The 16,245-nt window shown below is 35.4% G+C and overlaps 1 protein-coding gene across 6 annotated transcripts in view; it reads left to right on the top strand.

The window, feature by feature from the left end:
• The window catches only part of FSIP1 (fibrous sheath interacting protein 1), a 226,089-nt gene extending 210,293 nt beyond the window's left edge, over nt 1-15,796 (top strand). For 5 of the 6 annotated variants that reach the window (XM_079125955.1, XM_079125954.1, XM_079125952.1 and 2 more), the window contains 2 exons: nt 477-983; nt 14,869-15,796. In XM_079125955.1, coding sequence (XP_078982081.1) covers nt 477-983; nt 14,869-14,921 — 560 coding nt within the window. In that variant the 3' untranslated portion in view covers nt 14,922-15,796. The remainder of the gene's footprint in view (nt 1-476; nt 984-14,868) is intronic. The other variant, XM_079125956.1, reaches the window with a different exon arrangement.
• Nucleotides 15,797-16,245: the final 449 nt, after the last annotated feature.

Genomic DNA, 16,245 nt, shown 5'->3' with positions numbered 1-16,245 from the left:
CAGTTACAGAATTGGGTGGTGATTGGGTTTATGCTGAGAAATGGGTGGAGACAGAGAAATAACTACTGGGGATTATGGCAGGATTTATCAAAGAGGTGATTGCCTACTTCTTTGCTTGATGAGTTTTAAAATCAAAGGGACTTTTTTGATGTCTCCTTTAAGCTCAAGTTACTTTATGTGTAGAGAGGTTAATTTGGTGCAGTAATTCATTTTTATAGGATTTCCTCCTTCCACCTCCCTTACCCCACCCTAATTCTAGTGGGAATGATTGAGTTTAAAGTTGTTCTCTAGGGCTACTATACATTTCCCCTGTACTTTTTAATAATTTTACATAATTTGTCTTCCTTTTTGCATATGTTGTATATAAGGGGTTTCCTGGCATTTGCATTTATTTTATATTACTGAAAGTTCAGCAAACATAAACATGTTTACTCAATAAATTGATTATGAAAACTTTGTTTTGTATCATCAGTTAGATTCTACATCACTTCTCTCTGAGGAGCAGTTGAGGTGTCTTCTGGATGAATGCACATTCAAACAAAAGTCCATCATGAAGCTTTCTTCTGAAAGAGAAAAGGAAAATGTTGAGGATGTAACACCTGAGTTGCCCACGCTTTCCAGATCCATTCTCTCTAAGTTACTAAATAGGTCAGAAGCAGAGGTCCAGAAAACTGAGGTGGAAGATGCAGATATGCTTGAGAATGTAGAATGTAAAGCTGCTGAATGGTGTTATCTCACTGAAGCCCTGACTGGGCATGATATGTCAGAAGCTTTTGTCATTGAAACAGAGAATATGAAATGCCTCCAGTGTTCCAAGGATGAGGCTATTAGTGACACAGAAGACTACTTTATGTCAAAGACTGTTGGCATTGGGAGACTAAAAAGGCCTTCCTTCTTGGATGATCCATTGTATGGTATCAATGTGACCCTTTCATCAGAAGACCAACATATGAAATCCAGTCCTCCAGGGAAACCAGCAACAGGTGAGACTTAGTGAACATGTGTTTTGGTGAATAATTCTTAGAGTATCTCAATATAAAGATTTGATTTAAAGTACAGTAGGACAATAAGATATTTGTAAGTCACAGTGGTCAATAAGAACATGCAAACATAAGGACATTATCCATGTTCTTATGAGATCAAGGTTGAGATTAGTACTCTCGTGAAATACATTATTCTTGATGGTAATTAATTCTGTCATCTAGAAAACATTGTTGATTTTAGAGGAAAAGAGAAAGTAGTTTAAATGGAGATAAATAATTTCAATAGGTTTGCTTAGCATTTTGACTTCTAAACGTCAGCAATAAAAATATGTTCCAAGGAGTGAATTTGTAAAATGCTACACTTTTTGTTTTCTATATTAGTTTTCATATGCAAACTTCCTGTTCAGTCCACTGCTGTATTCTCAGATATTTTATCATGATCCAGTAGTGCATCTTACAGTGGTACAATGGTACAGGATTCAAGTATTATGGGCAGTTTTTTATGTAAACAATTACTGAATTATTTATCTATGTTAGAAGTCTTATGTTGTAATTCATGAGTCTAATACCTTCACTTTTACCTCCAGTATAGATTACAAAAATATTATCTATGAAATACATATTTATTAATAGATTTCTTTTTAAGTCTACAATCTATAATATGAGCTAACACCTCAATTCCCTATTTCTAACTGTCTGTTGAACAACTGGATGTGACCTCAAACTGATTTCCTCATCTTTCCCTCTAAACTCATACTTTCCTCTTGACTTCTGTTTTCTCAGCTACCCCGCCCTCTCCCTTGCTTTCCACTTTCAGTCTTCAAGTACCATTTGGTCTGCTTCTACAGTGTGTTTCATGCCCATCCCTTTTCTTTTTCTGCTACAACTAGATCAATGTGATAACCCTCCAGAGACCTCTAGGCCTCTGGTCTCAAACCCACTCACCCCACTGCTATTGATGACCACCGCTAAACTTATTTCCTCAGAGTGGAGTTTTGATAGCCACAATTTGCATCTCAAAAACTTAAAAAATATATGTAGTTTCCAGTGATTGCATGGTGTACCATTTGAATTTGTATACTAACTACACTTCGCTCAATACCTATTGTTGGTCAGTAAATTATTTCCTGTTTTTATTGTCATAAACAGTAAAAACAAACAAACAAACAAACAAACAAAAACTTCTGTGATTCTCCACTGCTTATTGAATGAAATCTGAATTCTTTCACTTTAAGGCCTGCACAGTTTGACCTGACATTCTTTCCTCCTAATCAATCTCTGATTAGTCACCTAAATGTTATTCAGGTTATAGCTGATTTTGTGTCAGGATAGCCTACCAAGTACTTTCCTATGCTTCTGTTGCTCAGGTTCTTTTCTTTCCAGGAATGTTCAGTAGTTGAATTCCAACCCCACCTTCTCTGAATGTGACCTTTTTGTTAAAGCTTTATTTCCCCTCTGAATGGTGAGGCATGTTTGTTCTCTGTTGGCTCATTTTCATATACTATCTCAGTATATTCATGTACATACTCATTTTTTTCTTCAATAAACACGAGAGTGCAGATATTCATTTGATATATTGACTTACTTCCTTTGGATGTATGCCCAGAAGTGAGATTGCTGGATCGTACGGGGTTCTACTTTTAGTTTTCTGTAATGAATGTACTAATTTACATTCCTACCAACAGTGGCCTCTTTTCCCCATAATCTCACCAACATTTGTTATGTTTTATTTTTAAAATAATGTCCATTCTAACTGGTATGAAGTAACATTGTGGTTTTAATTTGAATTTTCCTAATGACTAGGGATGCTGAGTATTTTTTAATAAACCAGTTGGATATTTGTTTGTCTTTTGAGAAATATCTGTTCAAATTCTTTGCCCATTTTTGTCCTTGTTATTTGTTTTCTTGTTGTTGAGTTGTTTGGGTTCCTTGTATATTTTGTGTATTAACCTCTTATCAGATGTATGTTTTTCAAATATTTTCTCCTATTCCATGGGCTCTATTTTTACTTTGTTCATTGTTTCATTTTTTTGTGCAGAAGCTTTTTAGTTTGATAAAAGCTTTTTAGTTTGATATGTTTGATATTGGTGTTTATATCAAACTAAGTCCATTTCTACTTTTGTTGTCTATGCTCTGGGGTCATATCCAAATAATCATTGCTCATCCCAATGTCATGGAATAGTTTCTTATATGTTTTTATCATAGTTTTATATGTTATATTTAAATATGTAATCCATTTTGAGTTGAATTTTATACATGATGTGAGATAAGGATTAAATCTCATTCATGTGAATATTTGGTTTTCCCAGTTCCATTTATTGAAGAGATTGTCCTTTTCCTGTTGTGTGTTCTTGGTACTGGTACCTTTATTGAAAAATCCATTGAACCATAAATGCATGGCTTTGTTTCTGGGCTTTCTATCCTGTTCTGTTGATTGATGTGTCTATTTTTATGCTACTACCATGCTATTTTAATTATAAGTGTTTTATAATATATTTTGAAATTAGGGAGTGAGTTGCTTCCAGCTTTGTCTACTTTGCCTGGAAGTGTTTTGACTTTTCATGGTCTTTTCTAGTTCTGTGGGCATTTAAGGATTGTTGTGAAAATTGACATTGAAATTTTGAAAGAGGTTGCACTGAGTCTGTAGATTACTTTGGGTAGTGTGGACATTTAACAGTATTAATTCTTCTAATACATGAACATGGAGTATGTTTTCATTTATTTGTATTTTCTTCAATTTCATTTATCAGTGTTTTATAATTTTTAGTAGATCAGTCTATCTCTTTCACAGCTAAATCACTCTTAAGTATTTTAGTTTTTGTTGATTTTGTAAATGAGATTGTTTTCCAAATTTCCTTTTTGGGTAGTTCATTGTTAGTGTATAGAAATGCTATTGATTTTTGTATGTTGATTTTATATACTGCAACTTTACTGATTTCATTTATCAGTTCTAACTTTTTTGGTGAAATCTTTCTGCATGTAAGATCATGTTGACAGTAGAGACAGTTTCATTCCTTTTCATCTTGTTAGTAGGCCTTTATTTCCTTCCCTGGCCTAAATGCTCTGGCTAGGGCTTGTAGCACTACACTGAACAAAAGTGGTGACAGTAATCTTGTCTTATGCCTGATCTTAAAGGCAAAGCTTTCAACTTTTCATGGTTGAATATGATGTTAAAGGTTTGTCCTATATGGCTTTTATTGTGTTGAGGTATATTTCCTCTATATCTAAACTATTAGAGTTTTTATCATGAAAAGTTATTGAATTTGACCAGATGTTTTCTCTGAACCTATTGATGTGATCATATGATATTTATTTTTCATTTTGTTAATGTGGTATATCACATTAGTTTGCATGTGTCAAGCCATCCTTGCATTCCACAGATAAAACCTACTTGATTGTGGCAAATGATTCTGTTTAATGTTATATTAAATTTGATTTGCTAATCCATTTACATTCAAAGTAATTAATACATAGGTCTTGCTACTACCATTTTATAATTTGCTTCCTTGTTGTTTTATTGATCTTTTGTTCCTTCCTGTCTCAGTATTTTCCTTTGAGATTTGATGTTTCTTCAAGGTGATATTATTTGAATCCTTTCCTTTTAAATTTTGTGCAACTACTAGGTTTTTTCTTTGTTTACCATCAGCTTACGTTAAACGCCTCATACTTATAACAGGCTCTTTTCTTTTCTTTTTTTTTTTTTGTGGTGCTGGAGATTGAACCCAGGGCCTTGTGCATGCAAGGCAAGCACTCTACCAACTGAGCTATATCCCAGCCCTATAACAGGCTATTTTAACTTGATAACAACTTAACTGAAATCACATACAAAAAGCTACACTTCTATCTCTCACCCCACCTTTTATGATTCATATGTCAAAATTTAAATATTTTAATAATTTGTATCCCCTAATAATTTATTTTGCTAGTTATTTTTTATTTTAACCCTTGTAATAGAGATAAAATTGCTTTATGTATGTATTGTCACTAAAGAGGACAGTGAAAAACCATGTCCCACAATGCCTCTTTTCTTTTCTTTTTTTTTTTTTTTTTTTTGCGGTACTGAGGATCGAACTCAGGGCCTTGTGCTTGTGAGCCAAGCACTCTACCAGCTGAGCTATCTCCCCAGCCCACAATGCCTCTTTTCTGTCCCCTAAAATCTAAGCAAGTTGAGGGAACAGTGGGAGCAAGCCTGGGCTAGAAGGTTCAGATACAACTTATCTTGAAGGATACTGTTTTCTTTTATGCACATTGGGAACTAGGGCAAGTTAGTAGTATCTGTATAAAGCTGTTTTCTTGCATGTACACCAGTACAGTTGCTCCTTGGGTTGCTGGTCATATAAGTAAACTAAATAAGCTGATGCTGATTATTTCACTGCTACTGTAGCCTAACATGTAAAACCTCCCTCCGAGTCAGGGCTGGTGTGGAACTGAGGTCACTGTTCAAAGGATACATGTCACTTGTTCAGTTGGCTGCCACTGTGAGGGACAGAGGTGCTGTCCAGTGAACTCTTCCTGGATCAGTTGCTGATCTCTTTTAAGCTTTCCTTGATAAATTATCTGTCTCCCAAACTCTCTCTGTCCCAAACTTTCTTTGCGCTGTGTACAACCTACCCTATCGCCCTGGCACAACTGGGCTGTGTATAAGAAAATACTCTGCCCTTATGTATTTGAATATTGTGAATATTACTTAGGTATTACTTAGACTATTGAATATTTTTCTTATTAATTAGGAGCTTTCTGTTTCAGCTTAAAGAACTCCCCTTAGCAGTTACTGTAAGACAAGCCTAATGGTGACAATATCCTAGCTTTTGTTTGTCTGATAAAATTTTTATTCTCTCTCATTTCTGAAGGAAAGCTTTGTTGGGTAATGTATTCTTAACTGGCATTTCTCTCCCTTCAGCACTTTGAATATATCATCCCAATGTCTCTTAGCTTGCAGGGAGTCTACTGAGAAAACTGCTAATAGCTGTATTATGATTCCTGTGAATGTGATACTTCTTTTTCTTTCTGCTCTAAGAATTATTTCTTTTCATTCTGTTGCATATGGATTTCCAATTCTCCCAGCACCATTTGTTGAAGAGGCTATCTTTTCTCCATTGCATATTTTTGGCGCCTTTGTCTAGTATTAGAAAGTTGTATTTATTTGGGTTTGTGTCCATGTCCTCTATTCTGTACCATTGATCTATCTGTCTATTTTGGTACCAATACCATGCCGTTTTTGTTACTATTGCTTTGTAGTAGAGTTGAAGATCTGGTATTGCGATACCCCCTGCTTCGCTCTTTCTACTGAGGATTGCTTTAGCTATTCTGGGTTTCTTATTCTTCCAGATGAATTTCATAATTGCTTGCTCTATTTCTGTAAGGTACATCATTGGGATTTTAATTGGAATTGCATTGAATCTATATAGCACTTTTGGTAGTATGGCCATTTTGACAATATTAATTCTTCCTATCCATGAACATGGAGATCTTTCCGTCTTCTAAGATTTTCTTTAATTTCTTTCTTTAGTGTTCTGTAGTGGAATTGCATTGAATCTGTATAGCACTTTAGGTAGTATGGCCATTTTGACAATATTAATTCTGCCTATCCAAGAACATGGGAGATCTTTCCATCTTCTAAGGTTTTCTTTAATTTCTTTCTTTAGTGTTCTGTAGTTCTCATTGTAGAGGTCTTTCACCTCTTTTGTGAGATTGATTCCCAAGTATTTTATTTTTTTCGATGCTATTGTGAATGGGGTAGTTTTCATAATTTCTCTTTCTGAGGATTCCTCACTTATGTATAAAAATGCATTGGATTTATGAGCATTGATCTTGTAACCTGCTACTTTACTGAATTCACTTATGAGTTCTAACAGTTTTCTGGTGGAATTTCCTGGTTCCTCTAAGTATATAATCATATCATCAGCAAATAGGGATAGTTTGAGTTCTTCTTCTCCTATTCGTATTCCTTTAATTTCTTTGGTCTGTCTAATTGCTCTGGCTAGCGTTTCAAGTACGATGTTGAATAGAAGTGGTGAAAGAGGGCATCCCTGCCTTGTTCCAGTTTTTAGGGGGAATGCTTTCATTTTTCACCATTCAGAATGATATTAGCCATGGGCTTAGCATAGATGGCCTTTATAATGTTAAGGAATGTTCCCACTATCCCTATTTTTTCTAGTGTTTTGAGCATGAAGGGATGCTGTATTTTATCAAATGCTTTTTCTGCATGTATTGAAATAATCATGTGATTCTTGACTTTAAGTCTATTGATATGGTGAATGACATTTATTGATTTCCGGATGGTGAACCAACCTTGCATCCCTGGGATGAAACCCACTTGATCGTGGTGCACTATCTTTTTAATATATTTTTGTATGGGATAGATTCAAACTAAAAAGCTTTCTCTCAGCAAAGGAAACTATCAGCAATGCGAAGAAAGAGCCTACAGAGTGGGAGAATATCTTTGCCAATCATACTTCAGATAGAGCACTAATCTCCAGAATCTATAAAGAACTCAAAAAACTCTACACCAAGAATGCAAATAATCCAGTCGACAAATGGGCTAAGGAAATGAACAGACACTTCACAGAAGAAGATGAACAAGCAATCAACAAACATGAAAAAATGTTCAACATCTCTAGTAATAAGAGAAATGCAAATCAAAACCACCCTAAGATTCCATCTCACCCCAATTAGAATGGCGATTATCAAAAATACAAGCAACAAGTGTTGGAGAGGATGTGGGGAGAAAGGTCCACTCATACATTGCTGGTGGGGCTGCAAATTAGTGCAGCCACTCTGAAAAGCAGTGTGGAGATTCCTTAGAAAACTTCGAATGGAACCACCATTTGACCCAGCTATCCCACTCCTTGGCCTATACCCAAAGGATCTAAAATCAGCATACTACAGAGATACAGCCACATCAATGTTCATAGCTGCTCAATTCACAATAGCCAGACTATGGAACCAACCTAGATGCCCTTCAATTGATGAGTGGATAAAGAAACTGTGGTATATATACACAATGGAATATTACTCAGCCATAAAGAATGACAAAATTATGGCATTTGCAGGCAAATGGATGAAATTGGAGAATATCATGCTAAGTGAGATAAGCCAATCTCAAAAAGCCAAGGGACGAATGATATCGCTAATAAGTGGAGGATGACACATAAAGGGGGGAGGGAAGGGTTAATGTTAGGGTTAGAGTTAGGGTTAGGGAGGGGGGCAAGTATGGAGGAAGGAAGTACTGTATAGAGGGTAAAGAGGGGTGGGAGGGGTGGGGGGAAGGGAAAAAATAACAGAATGAATCAAACAACATTACTGTATGTGGATTTATGATTACACAAATGGTATGCCTTTGCGCCATGTACAAATAGAGAGGCAACATGTATCCCATTTGTTTACAATAAAAAAAAAAAAGAATTATTTCTTTTTCTTCAATTTTTGATAGTTTGATTATTATGTGCCTTGGCAAACTCCTCTTTGAGTTGAATTTGATAGGAGATTTCTGAGCTTCTTCTATTTGGATGTTATTGTTTTTCTCAGATCTGGGAAATTCTCAGGCATTATTTCATTAACTATGTCTTTTGGGTCTTTCTCCCCTTTCTCTCTCTCTCTCTCTCTCTCTCTCTCTCTCTCTCTCTCTTTTTTTTTTTCCTGAGAATCTTATACAAAGTTAGTTCTCTTGATTATGTCCCAAAATACACAAAGTCTTTCTTCATTCTTTTTTTTTCTTGTTTCTCTGACTATATAATTTCAAATATCCTATTATCAGGCTTATGATTCTTCTGTTTGATCAAGTCTGCTGTTGAAACTTTCAGTTTGTTGAATTTTTCAGTTCACTTATATTTTTTATTTCTAGGATTTGTATTTGATTTTTTAAGCTTCTGTTTCTTTGTCAAACTTTTTATTTGTGAATGAATTGTTTTCTAAGTTTCATCTAATTGTCTATCTGACTTTTTTTTTTTTAGTACCCTGAGTCTCTTTAAGATAATTTTTTCCTAAATTGTTTGTCAGTCATTTCTAGAACTTCTTCAGGGTTGATTATTGAGACTTTATTAATTACCTTTTGTGGCATTTCCTCAATTCTTTGTAAACATTGTGTCTTTGTGTAGTTGTCTACACATATGAGGAAATGGCCACCTCTTCCAATCTTTACAGGTATTCTTTGATATTGGTAGATGTTTATTATTTATTCTAGTCGAAGATTCTGGATAAGTTAGCTGATAGTGACCCAGACAGATAAACCTTGCTGTTAGGTTTTCTCATCGAGTTGGGGTGTTGCCTGAAGTCAAGTGGAACTACTAGATGTACTCTGAGGCCTAATGAGACCACTAGCAGGACCCCATGGTCCAGTGGAGCTGCTAGGTAGGATGTCATAACTTCATATTGAGCAGTTTCAGATCATCTTCTCTGGCTGCGAAGTACTGCTATTTGTAATGTGTAGTTGGGCAGGTCTGCATCCTGGGTTCTGAGACTGGGTGAGGTCTCTGGAATTGCTGCTCAGTCATTTGGGATAGGCCAGGCCAGAGGTGATGCTATATAGATACATGTGAATGTGGGCTTTTCTGCCTAGGCAAACCTTAAGCAGAACGCATGTCTTGGTGGAAGTGCACTAGTCAGCTGCTGGAGTTGAGCAGTGCCAGATGCTCCCTTATGCAAATATTTCAGTACTTGCACCTTGTCTCTTGGACTGGGAAAGGCTTAAGGAGAGCATCAAGGCTTAATGGGGTCACCATCTGGCTATTGGAGTTGGATGGGGTCAGATGCCTTCCTCTACAAATAATTGCTGACTTGCTCTTGCCTTCCTGCCCAGGGAAAGGCTTAAGAGAGCACTGGGATGGGGTGGGGAAGCTAGTTAGGGTCTGGCATCTCGCAGACCTATTGACCATGTTTCCTGCAGAATGATGATGTTGACTAGTTTCATTAGTAATGTGCCTTCCCTGGCTGAAATGCAGAGGCACTGCCAAGATCCATGTGCTGGTTGCTTTGAAGTAACCCTAACCCTGACCTTCTGTTCTTTGTTTTGAACTGATCCTGGGTGGAATAGCCATGTCAGTACTTCTGATGTTTCCTGTGGAGTAAAAAAAGGAGTGAACCTCCTGTCAAGGGTCCCAGAGTGATAGTGAAGCAGAATGTTTGCTGCCACTCTGGTCTATGTGTGGCACTGTACTAGCTTGGAGTGGGAATGGAGGGGCATGGTCAAAGTGAAACCACTTTTCTTACCCTTGAATGTGGCTTTTCTTGGTTCTGTGGCCTAAGAGGATATCTCTGCTTCTTTATTGAGATTAGGGATTTTCATGAGGATATTATTGTCTGTGGATCATTGCAGGTTGATTTTTTTGTGAGGGGGCAGAAACTGGAAGAACTCCTATTCCATCATCTTGCTATTGGAGCTTGAAACTATAATGTTTTTGTCCAGTAGCAGAGTTCACTTATAATATCCTGTTCAGTTATATGGGTATGATCACCTCCACCAAGGATCTTTATGTAATAAATAAATAATGGAAATTTTGTTCTACTGTAAAATTGCAGTGCATTATAGTTCTTTTTGGACAAAGATTTCTTTTAATAAAGTATCTGAATTCCTCTTTGTCTACTATTATCATATTTACTAAATTTAATTATTTGTTGTATTTCAAGGTTTTTATGACCCCATGGGGTCAGTGTGTGTATTAATAGTACTTTGCTCAAATATGAATGTGAGTCACATTGATGTACGTCTCTTATTGAGCAGAACATGACAAGATGAAATGAGGCAGAACTTAATATGACTTCATGGGTAGAAACTGTGGAGGTATAGAACATGCCTCTGATCATGTCAGATAATCTTCACAGATGATTATAATAATTAACTCTTAACCTTTGTCAGTATGGAGGGAGGTTCAAGATGGTATAGATGTGAATATGTGAACTCATACTTTACTTTCTGCTTATCACATAATAAGCTCTAAGGAATAGGGTCTACATTGTCATTTTGAACATGTTAGAGTGTCTGAAGCTGGAGTATTTACAATTGCTAATGTTAACTTGCTAATCAATTTCATTCTGAAATACTAAGTTGCACATTATGTGCTTTACATAAATGTGGACACCAAACCTGAATGCTCTACAAGTTTTCTTGGCAAAAAGCCCTTTAAAGATGTTTCTATAATGAGGAGTTGCTGTTATGTTGTGGCTCTTTCTCAGGAAATAGATATACATGAAAGTGATTGAGATTTGACTTCTTTAAGTAGACAAGAAGGAAATTTAAAAAAAGCCATTCATCATCTTCTCTTTTAATAGCAAATGTTAATTATTGCCATGTAGTTTTCTTTTCCTTGAAAACCTGAGTTCTGTTTCAAGTATTTCAGTTCTGTTTTTAAAAAGGCAGGGTCAGATAAGTCTTTAAGGAAAGAACCTATATGACCAGTTTCATTTGTGGTTTTGAAAAATAAGGATTGGTTTCATAGTTGTATTGGAAGTTGTCAATGTAAAATACTTCATTTTTCATGTTTGTGCTTTAAGCTTTACCGTTTTTTGACTTTGAATTCAAGGTCTGCTGACTTTAGTGCACTACTCACTCACTATTGGGAATTTAGGGAACCAATAAATAGTACTACTTTTTACCCCACGTGGATCAGAATCACTAAGAAGATGATTCGGTGGCTGGAGATCAAGGAGCTTTGTTACTGATGAAATTAGAGGATTGTCATGACTCCAGTGGGCAGCCACCTGGGCTTTGTAATTCTATGCCCTTAAAATGAACTTATCCCCCCAGCCACTGGCAGAGTTGGAAAACTTCAGGCCTCTGTGGAGACGTGTTCATGTAAAACAAATAATGTGGGGGAGCAAAGAATGCACCCTTCTGGGATTGTAGTGGAGTAGAGTACTGACTCTTGAGGAGGAAAGGGCAAAACTGAGCATGCATTTTTCTCTCTTAAACTAACCAGAAAACTGACTTTTTTTTCCAGTGGAGAGAGTGAGGAGAGTGGAGTGAGACTCCACTTTCAGTCCGTATTCCTGCAAGTGTGAGGCAAGTGGGAAGCAAGTGGTTTTGGTAATGTTTTCCCTTAGAGACACCTCTGAGTGTCCTGGCACTTCAGAAACAATAGCTGCAGGCCTGCGAACTAATCCAGTACTTAATCAAATTCCCTCATGTAGAGCTGCTTCCTAGATAACCAAAACAAAAGGTATATATGTATGTACATTATTTTTGCAACTAAGCATTTGAGCTAGCTTTCAATTAAAATACATATAACAGAGAAAAATTTGAATAACAAATACCAAGCAAAGTACAACAGGGCAGAAAGGGACACAAAATCAGTCATGTAGTAAAGAAGGGAAACAACTACATCAGTTCTTCAAGAAAAACAAAATGGAATTTCTTACAGGACCTGAGTAAACAGTGTTCTTAAAAAATTGTATAACAAATGCAACAAGTCATGTAAGTTTCTTTTTTTCTAAATAACATCCTAAATGAAACCTAGGGTGACCTATTGTCTTGATTTGCTCAGGAGTATCCTGGTTTTATCACTGAAACCCTTAGTTCCCTGCTAACTGGGATGGTTGGTCACTCTAAATTGAAGCTAATAATGTGAAGCCAAAGAGCAAATTAGTTACTCAGAGGATAAAACTAATAGTTTAGATAAGTAGCAGGCTCTCAGACTAGAACCCAAAGTAGCAGAGGGAGGCTGGACTGTGCATACTAGAGGATTGTGGTCTAGTGATTAGGAGCATGGACTATGGGTAGGGCAGACCTTGACTGTGATCTTAGGCAAATTACTTAATCTTTCTTTTTTCTGTACCTTGGTTTCCTTAGTCTATAAAATTAGGTGGATCAAATGAAAAACTTCACATAAAATAATTAGTCTTAGTAACTGGACTTGGTTGACTCACAGAGTGTTTAACATTAAATTAGGATATTTTCCTTAAAAGTATGAATTTCTGACTTTTTCTTTTCTTCTTTTTTTTTTTTTTTTTTTTTTAGAAATCATCAAATCTGAACTGAGTAGCAGATGCCCCCTTTAGAAGGACAAGAGAATGTGGCCATGGACTTTACCCTTGAGAGACATTTTATTTTCTAACCCATACTATAAGTTTTTGCTGCTTATATTATGTTCCAACCCCTGGAAACTTCTTAGAAATGCAAGACTCCAAAGGCCCTATCCCAAACCTACAGTGTCAGAATTTGCATTGTAAGGAGATCCCCAGTGATTCTTCTACACAGAGAAGTTTGAGAAGCACTGTTACATGTCACAGAGCATTACTCCTAACAAAGGTACACATTGGATCATCTGAGGAGACTGCTTGTTTGATGCCCATGTCCAAGGCCTTCTCCAGCCTTTACTGAAATCAGAGTTCCCAGTTGTCAAATAATGCTAGTGACAGGATTTTACTGGGAATATTTGAGAAATATGGGTTTCAGTTTAATGAAAGGAAGTTAATTATGTTATCTTACTGGGGTTCTCAGAACAATAATGACAACTATACAATCTGAATATACTTAATATTGAAATTCCACCCATTTGATTGTAACTCTTGATGACACCTTGTTGTGGTGGGTTGAGTTTGGGAAGTGTGCTGTAGTGGTTTGAAAGGGGAATGTGCTGGTGTATGTCATTATTCCACTAAACAGTTTCAAAGGAACTAGATTGAGAAGCTTTTGTCAAAATGTAGTCTTATTGTTTTGCAGTGGAGCCATGGAATTCTAGAAATAGTGACACTATTAGCTATTTTTTTTCATTAAAATGTTTTTTGCTCTTTGTAAAGTCCTTAATTCATCAGTCTTAATAGATTTCTCTTTTTCTCAGTGTGTCCTCAGACCTCCTATTTATCTGTCAAATTATTTCCCAGTTCTACTAATTGCTTCTTACATGCACTTGGTGACTGTGTTTTACCTGGTTTACTATTTACCATTGTTCTAAAATATAAAATGTGTGTTTTGACATAATCACTGCTTTGAAGTTTTTCATAGTCTATTGATGAAGGGAAGTACTTACATAGTAATTACGGTAAGGTGGGACAAATGTAATAAGACCTTCAGGACAATGTCCATGGGCATCATTACAGAGGGAATGACAGTATCATTAAGTTTCTCACTTTGCTCTCTGAAACTACAAGTCACCTGGCTTTAATTATTCAACTGATTTTTTCTGAATTTTTAAATAACAGTTTTGAGATATAATTTATATGCCTATGTTATGCCTATGTTAGTTTCTTATGATAATCATAACAAATTTCCAAAACAAATTTATTCTCATAGTTTTGGAGGCTGGAAGTCTGAAATCAAGGTGTCACCTTGATACCTAGGAATAGAATTGCCAGGTCTATCATAACCTTTTGAAGAATTGTCAGACTCTTTTTCAGAGCTGTTGTTTACATTTTATATTCCACAAGTGTCTCCGCTCCTGAGTCCTTTTTTTTTTTTTTTTTTTTTCCCTTAGTCTTCCTTTTTTTAACTGTGTTGTTAATTCTGTCTTTTTGGTTAACCTTCTCACACTTAAGGGTAGAAAAACATTTCCATTCCACTTCTGTTAGTGTCACAATTTCTTTCGGGTTTTGAAGAGACAAAGGGCAATTTTCTCTTATCTACCCTACTATAACATTTACTTTTGGTTTTACCCTATTCCCGAAAACTTAGTAGAAAGTAAAAAGTTATTTGTTGTCTGTCTCTAAATCTGTAATCATTTCAGCTTTCAAAACCCAAAAATTTCTGTCTAGGTATAAGCTTAATGAAGATAAACACCTTATCATTTGATCTTACTTTTAAGTTTATACACAACTTGTGGTGACTGTTCAATAAATATGACATAAAAATGTGATGTATTATATGTAAAAGAATTTAATGTTTAACAGACTGAATTATTTGTTTTAATTATGCACACATTTTTGATTATCTAATAACTTTGGTTGTTATTTTTAGATGCAGATGAACAGGAGACTAAAGATGTAGTGGAAGAATGTATAGAATCTTAAGCAAGGACTTGCTAGGATGTACTCTGAAGAAAGTTGGTAATGAAGTTAGTCTATTTTTTCTTAATTCTTCGAATTCAATGAATGCATTATTTAGACTATTTCTCAAATAATGACTTTGACATTTAAACTTTTGCTTTGTAAATTATGTTTCCTTGATATTTTTTTGAGACTTGGGATATAATTGTTAAATTATTTTTCTTTACTGAAATTTCTGGGAAATTTATGTGTTACTAATCTTGCAACATCAGGGAAACATTATAAAAACCAGCATTGTAACATATGGGTGTTATATTTGATACTTTTTATTTTTCTCTTTTATTTGGTTCTATTGTCAATTCTGTGTTTTCTGTTAACCTCACTAAGGGTAGAAATATATTTCCATTGCATTTATGTTAGTATCAGTTTTTTTGTTTTCCCTCTGTCCTTAAAGAGACAAAAGGCAACCAGGTCATGGGAAAAAATGAATTTCCTGGACAAAGCAACATTAAGGGAGCTTAGAGTATCTTATTAGCCATAATACTTGTCTTAAGTAGGAGTTTGACAAGTTATTTGATATATTGCTTTCAGCGTGTTCCATTCTTTCAGAGTTTGGACCTTTAATAATTCAGCAAGATGAGCTACTTAAAAGTCATTAAGAAAAATGTTTTGTCTTTTATAAGTCAGTTATCTAGATTCATGAAATTTTTTTTTGTGTGTGAATAGCCCATAAGCTGAAATGGCTTTAAAACTAAAAATCTATTTCTGAACCAAAAAGTGAGCTGCTTATTGTGCTGTTTCTAATACAATTTGGAGTAATATATGTGTAGTGTTATTAATTTTGCTGGGACACATTCATCTAACTGATGTTAGATAATTTTAATGATTGCTTACATCCTATTTCCTTGGTTTTTAAAAAATGTATAATACTTTTATTCAATTTTGTTATTTCTTTTTGTTTATTTTTATTTTTGGGTTAAATCTTACAATTTCAAAATATGTATTTTAAAACATGCCATAGCTACTATTTTCAGAGGTTACGATACGTTCTTTCCCCAGCCTTTCCATTTAAATTTGCTGTTTGTTCATTTAAAATAGCAATGGTTCATACTGATGTCAGTGTGCTACAGTGTAATTTATCTTGATTCCAAAAATTTTTCTGTGTGAGTCAGCAGAAGTTAAAAACCATGAGTTCAGATTCTTATAGGAATGACAAGGCTTTCCTGTGTGTGGAAGGATTTGGGTGGAACAGTTGGAGGGCAGAAGTAACATGTATAGGAATTTGGAATGGATCAGAGAGGAGCCTTTCAGAGGAGCTCAGCTTTCTAAGTTCATACTTTTCTTGTAT

The sequence above is a fragment of the Sciurus vulgaris genome, assembly GCF_902686455.1.
Source record: "Sciurus vulgaris genome assembly, chromosome: 2".
NCBI classification, from domain to species: domain Eukaryota; kingdom Metazoa; phylum Chordata; class Mammalia; order Rodentia; family Sciuridae; genus Sciurus; species Sciurus vulgaris.
This window is presented reverse-complemented; position numbering and strand designations above follow the sequence as displayed.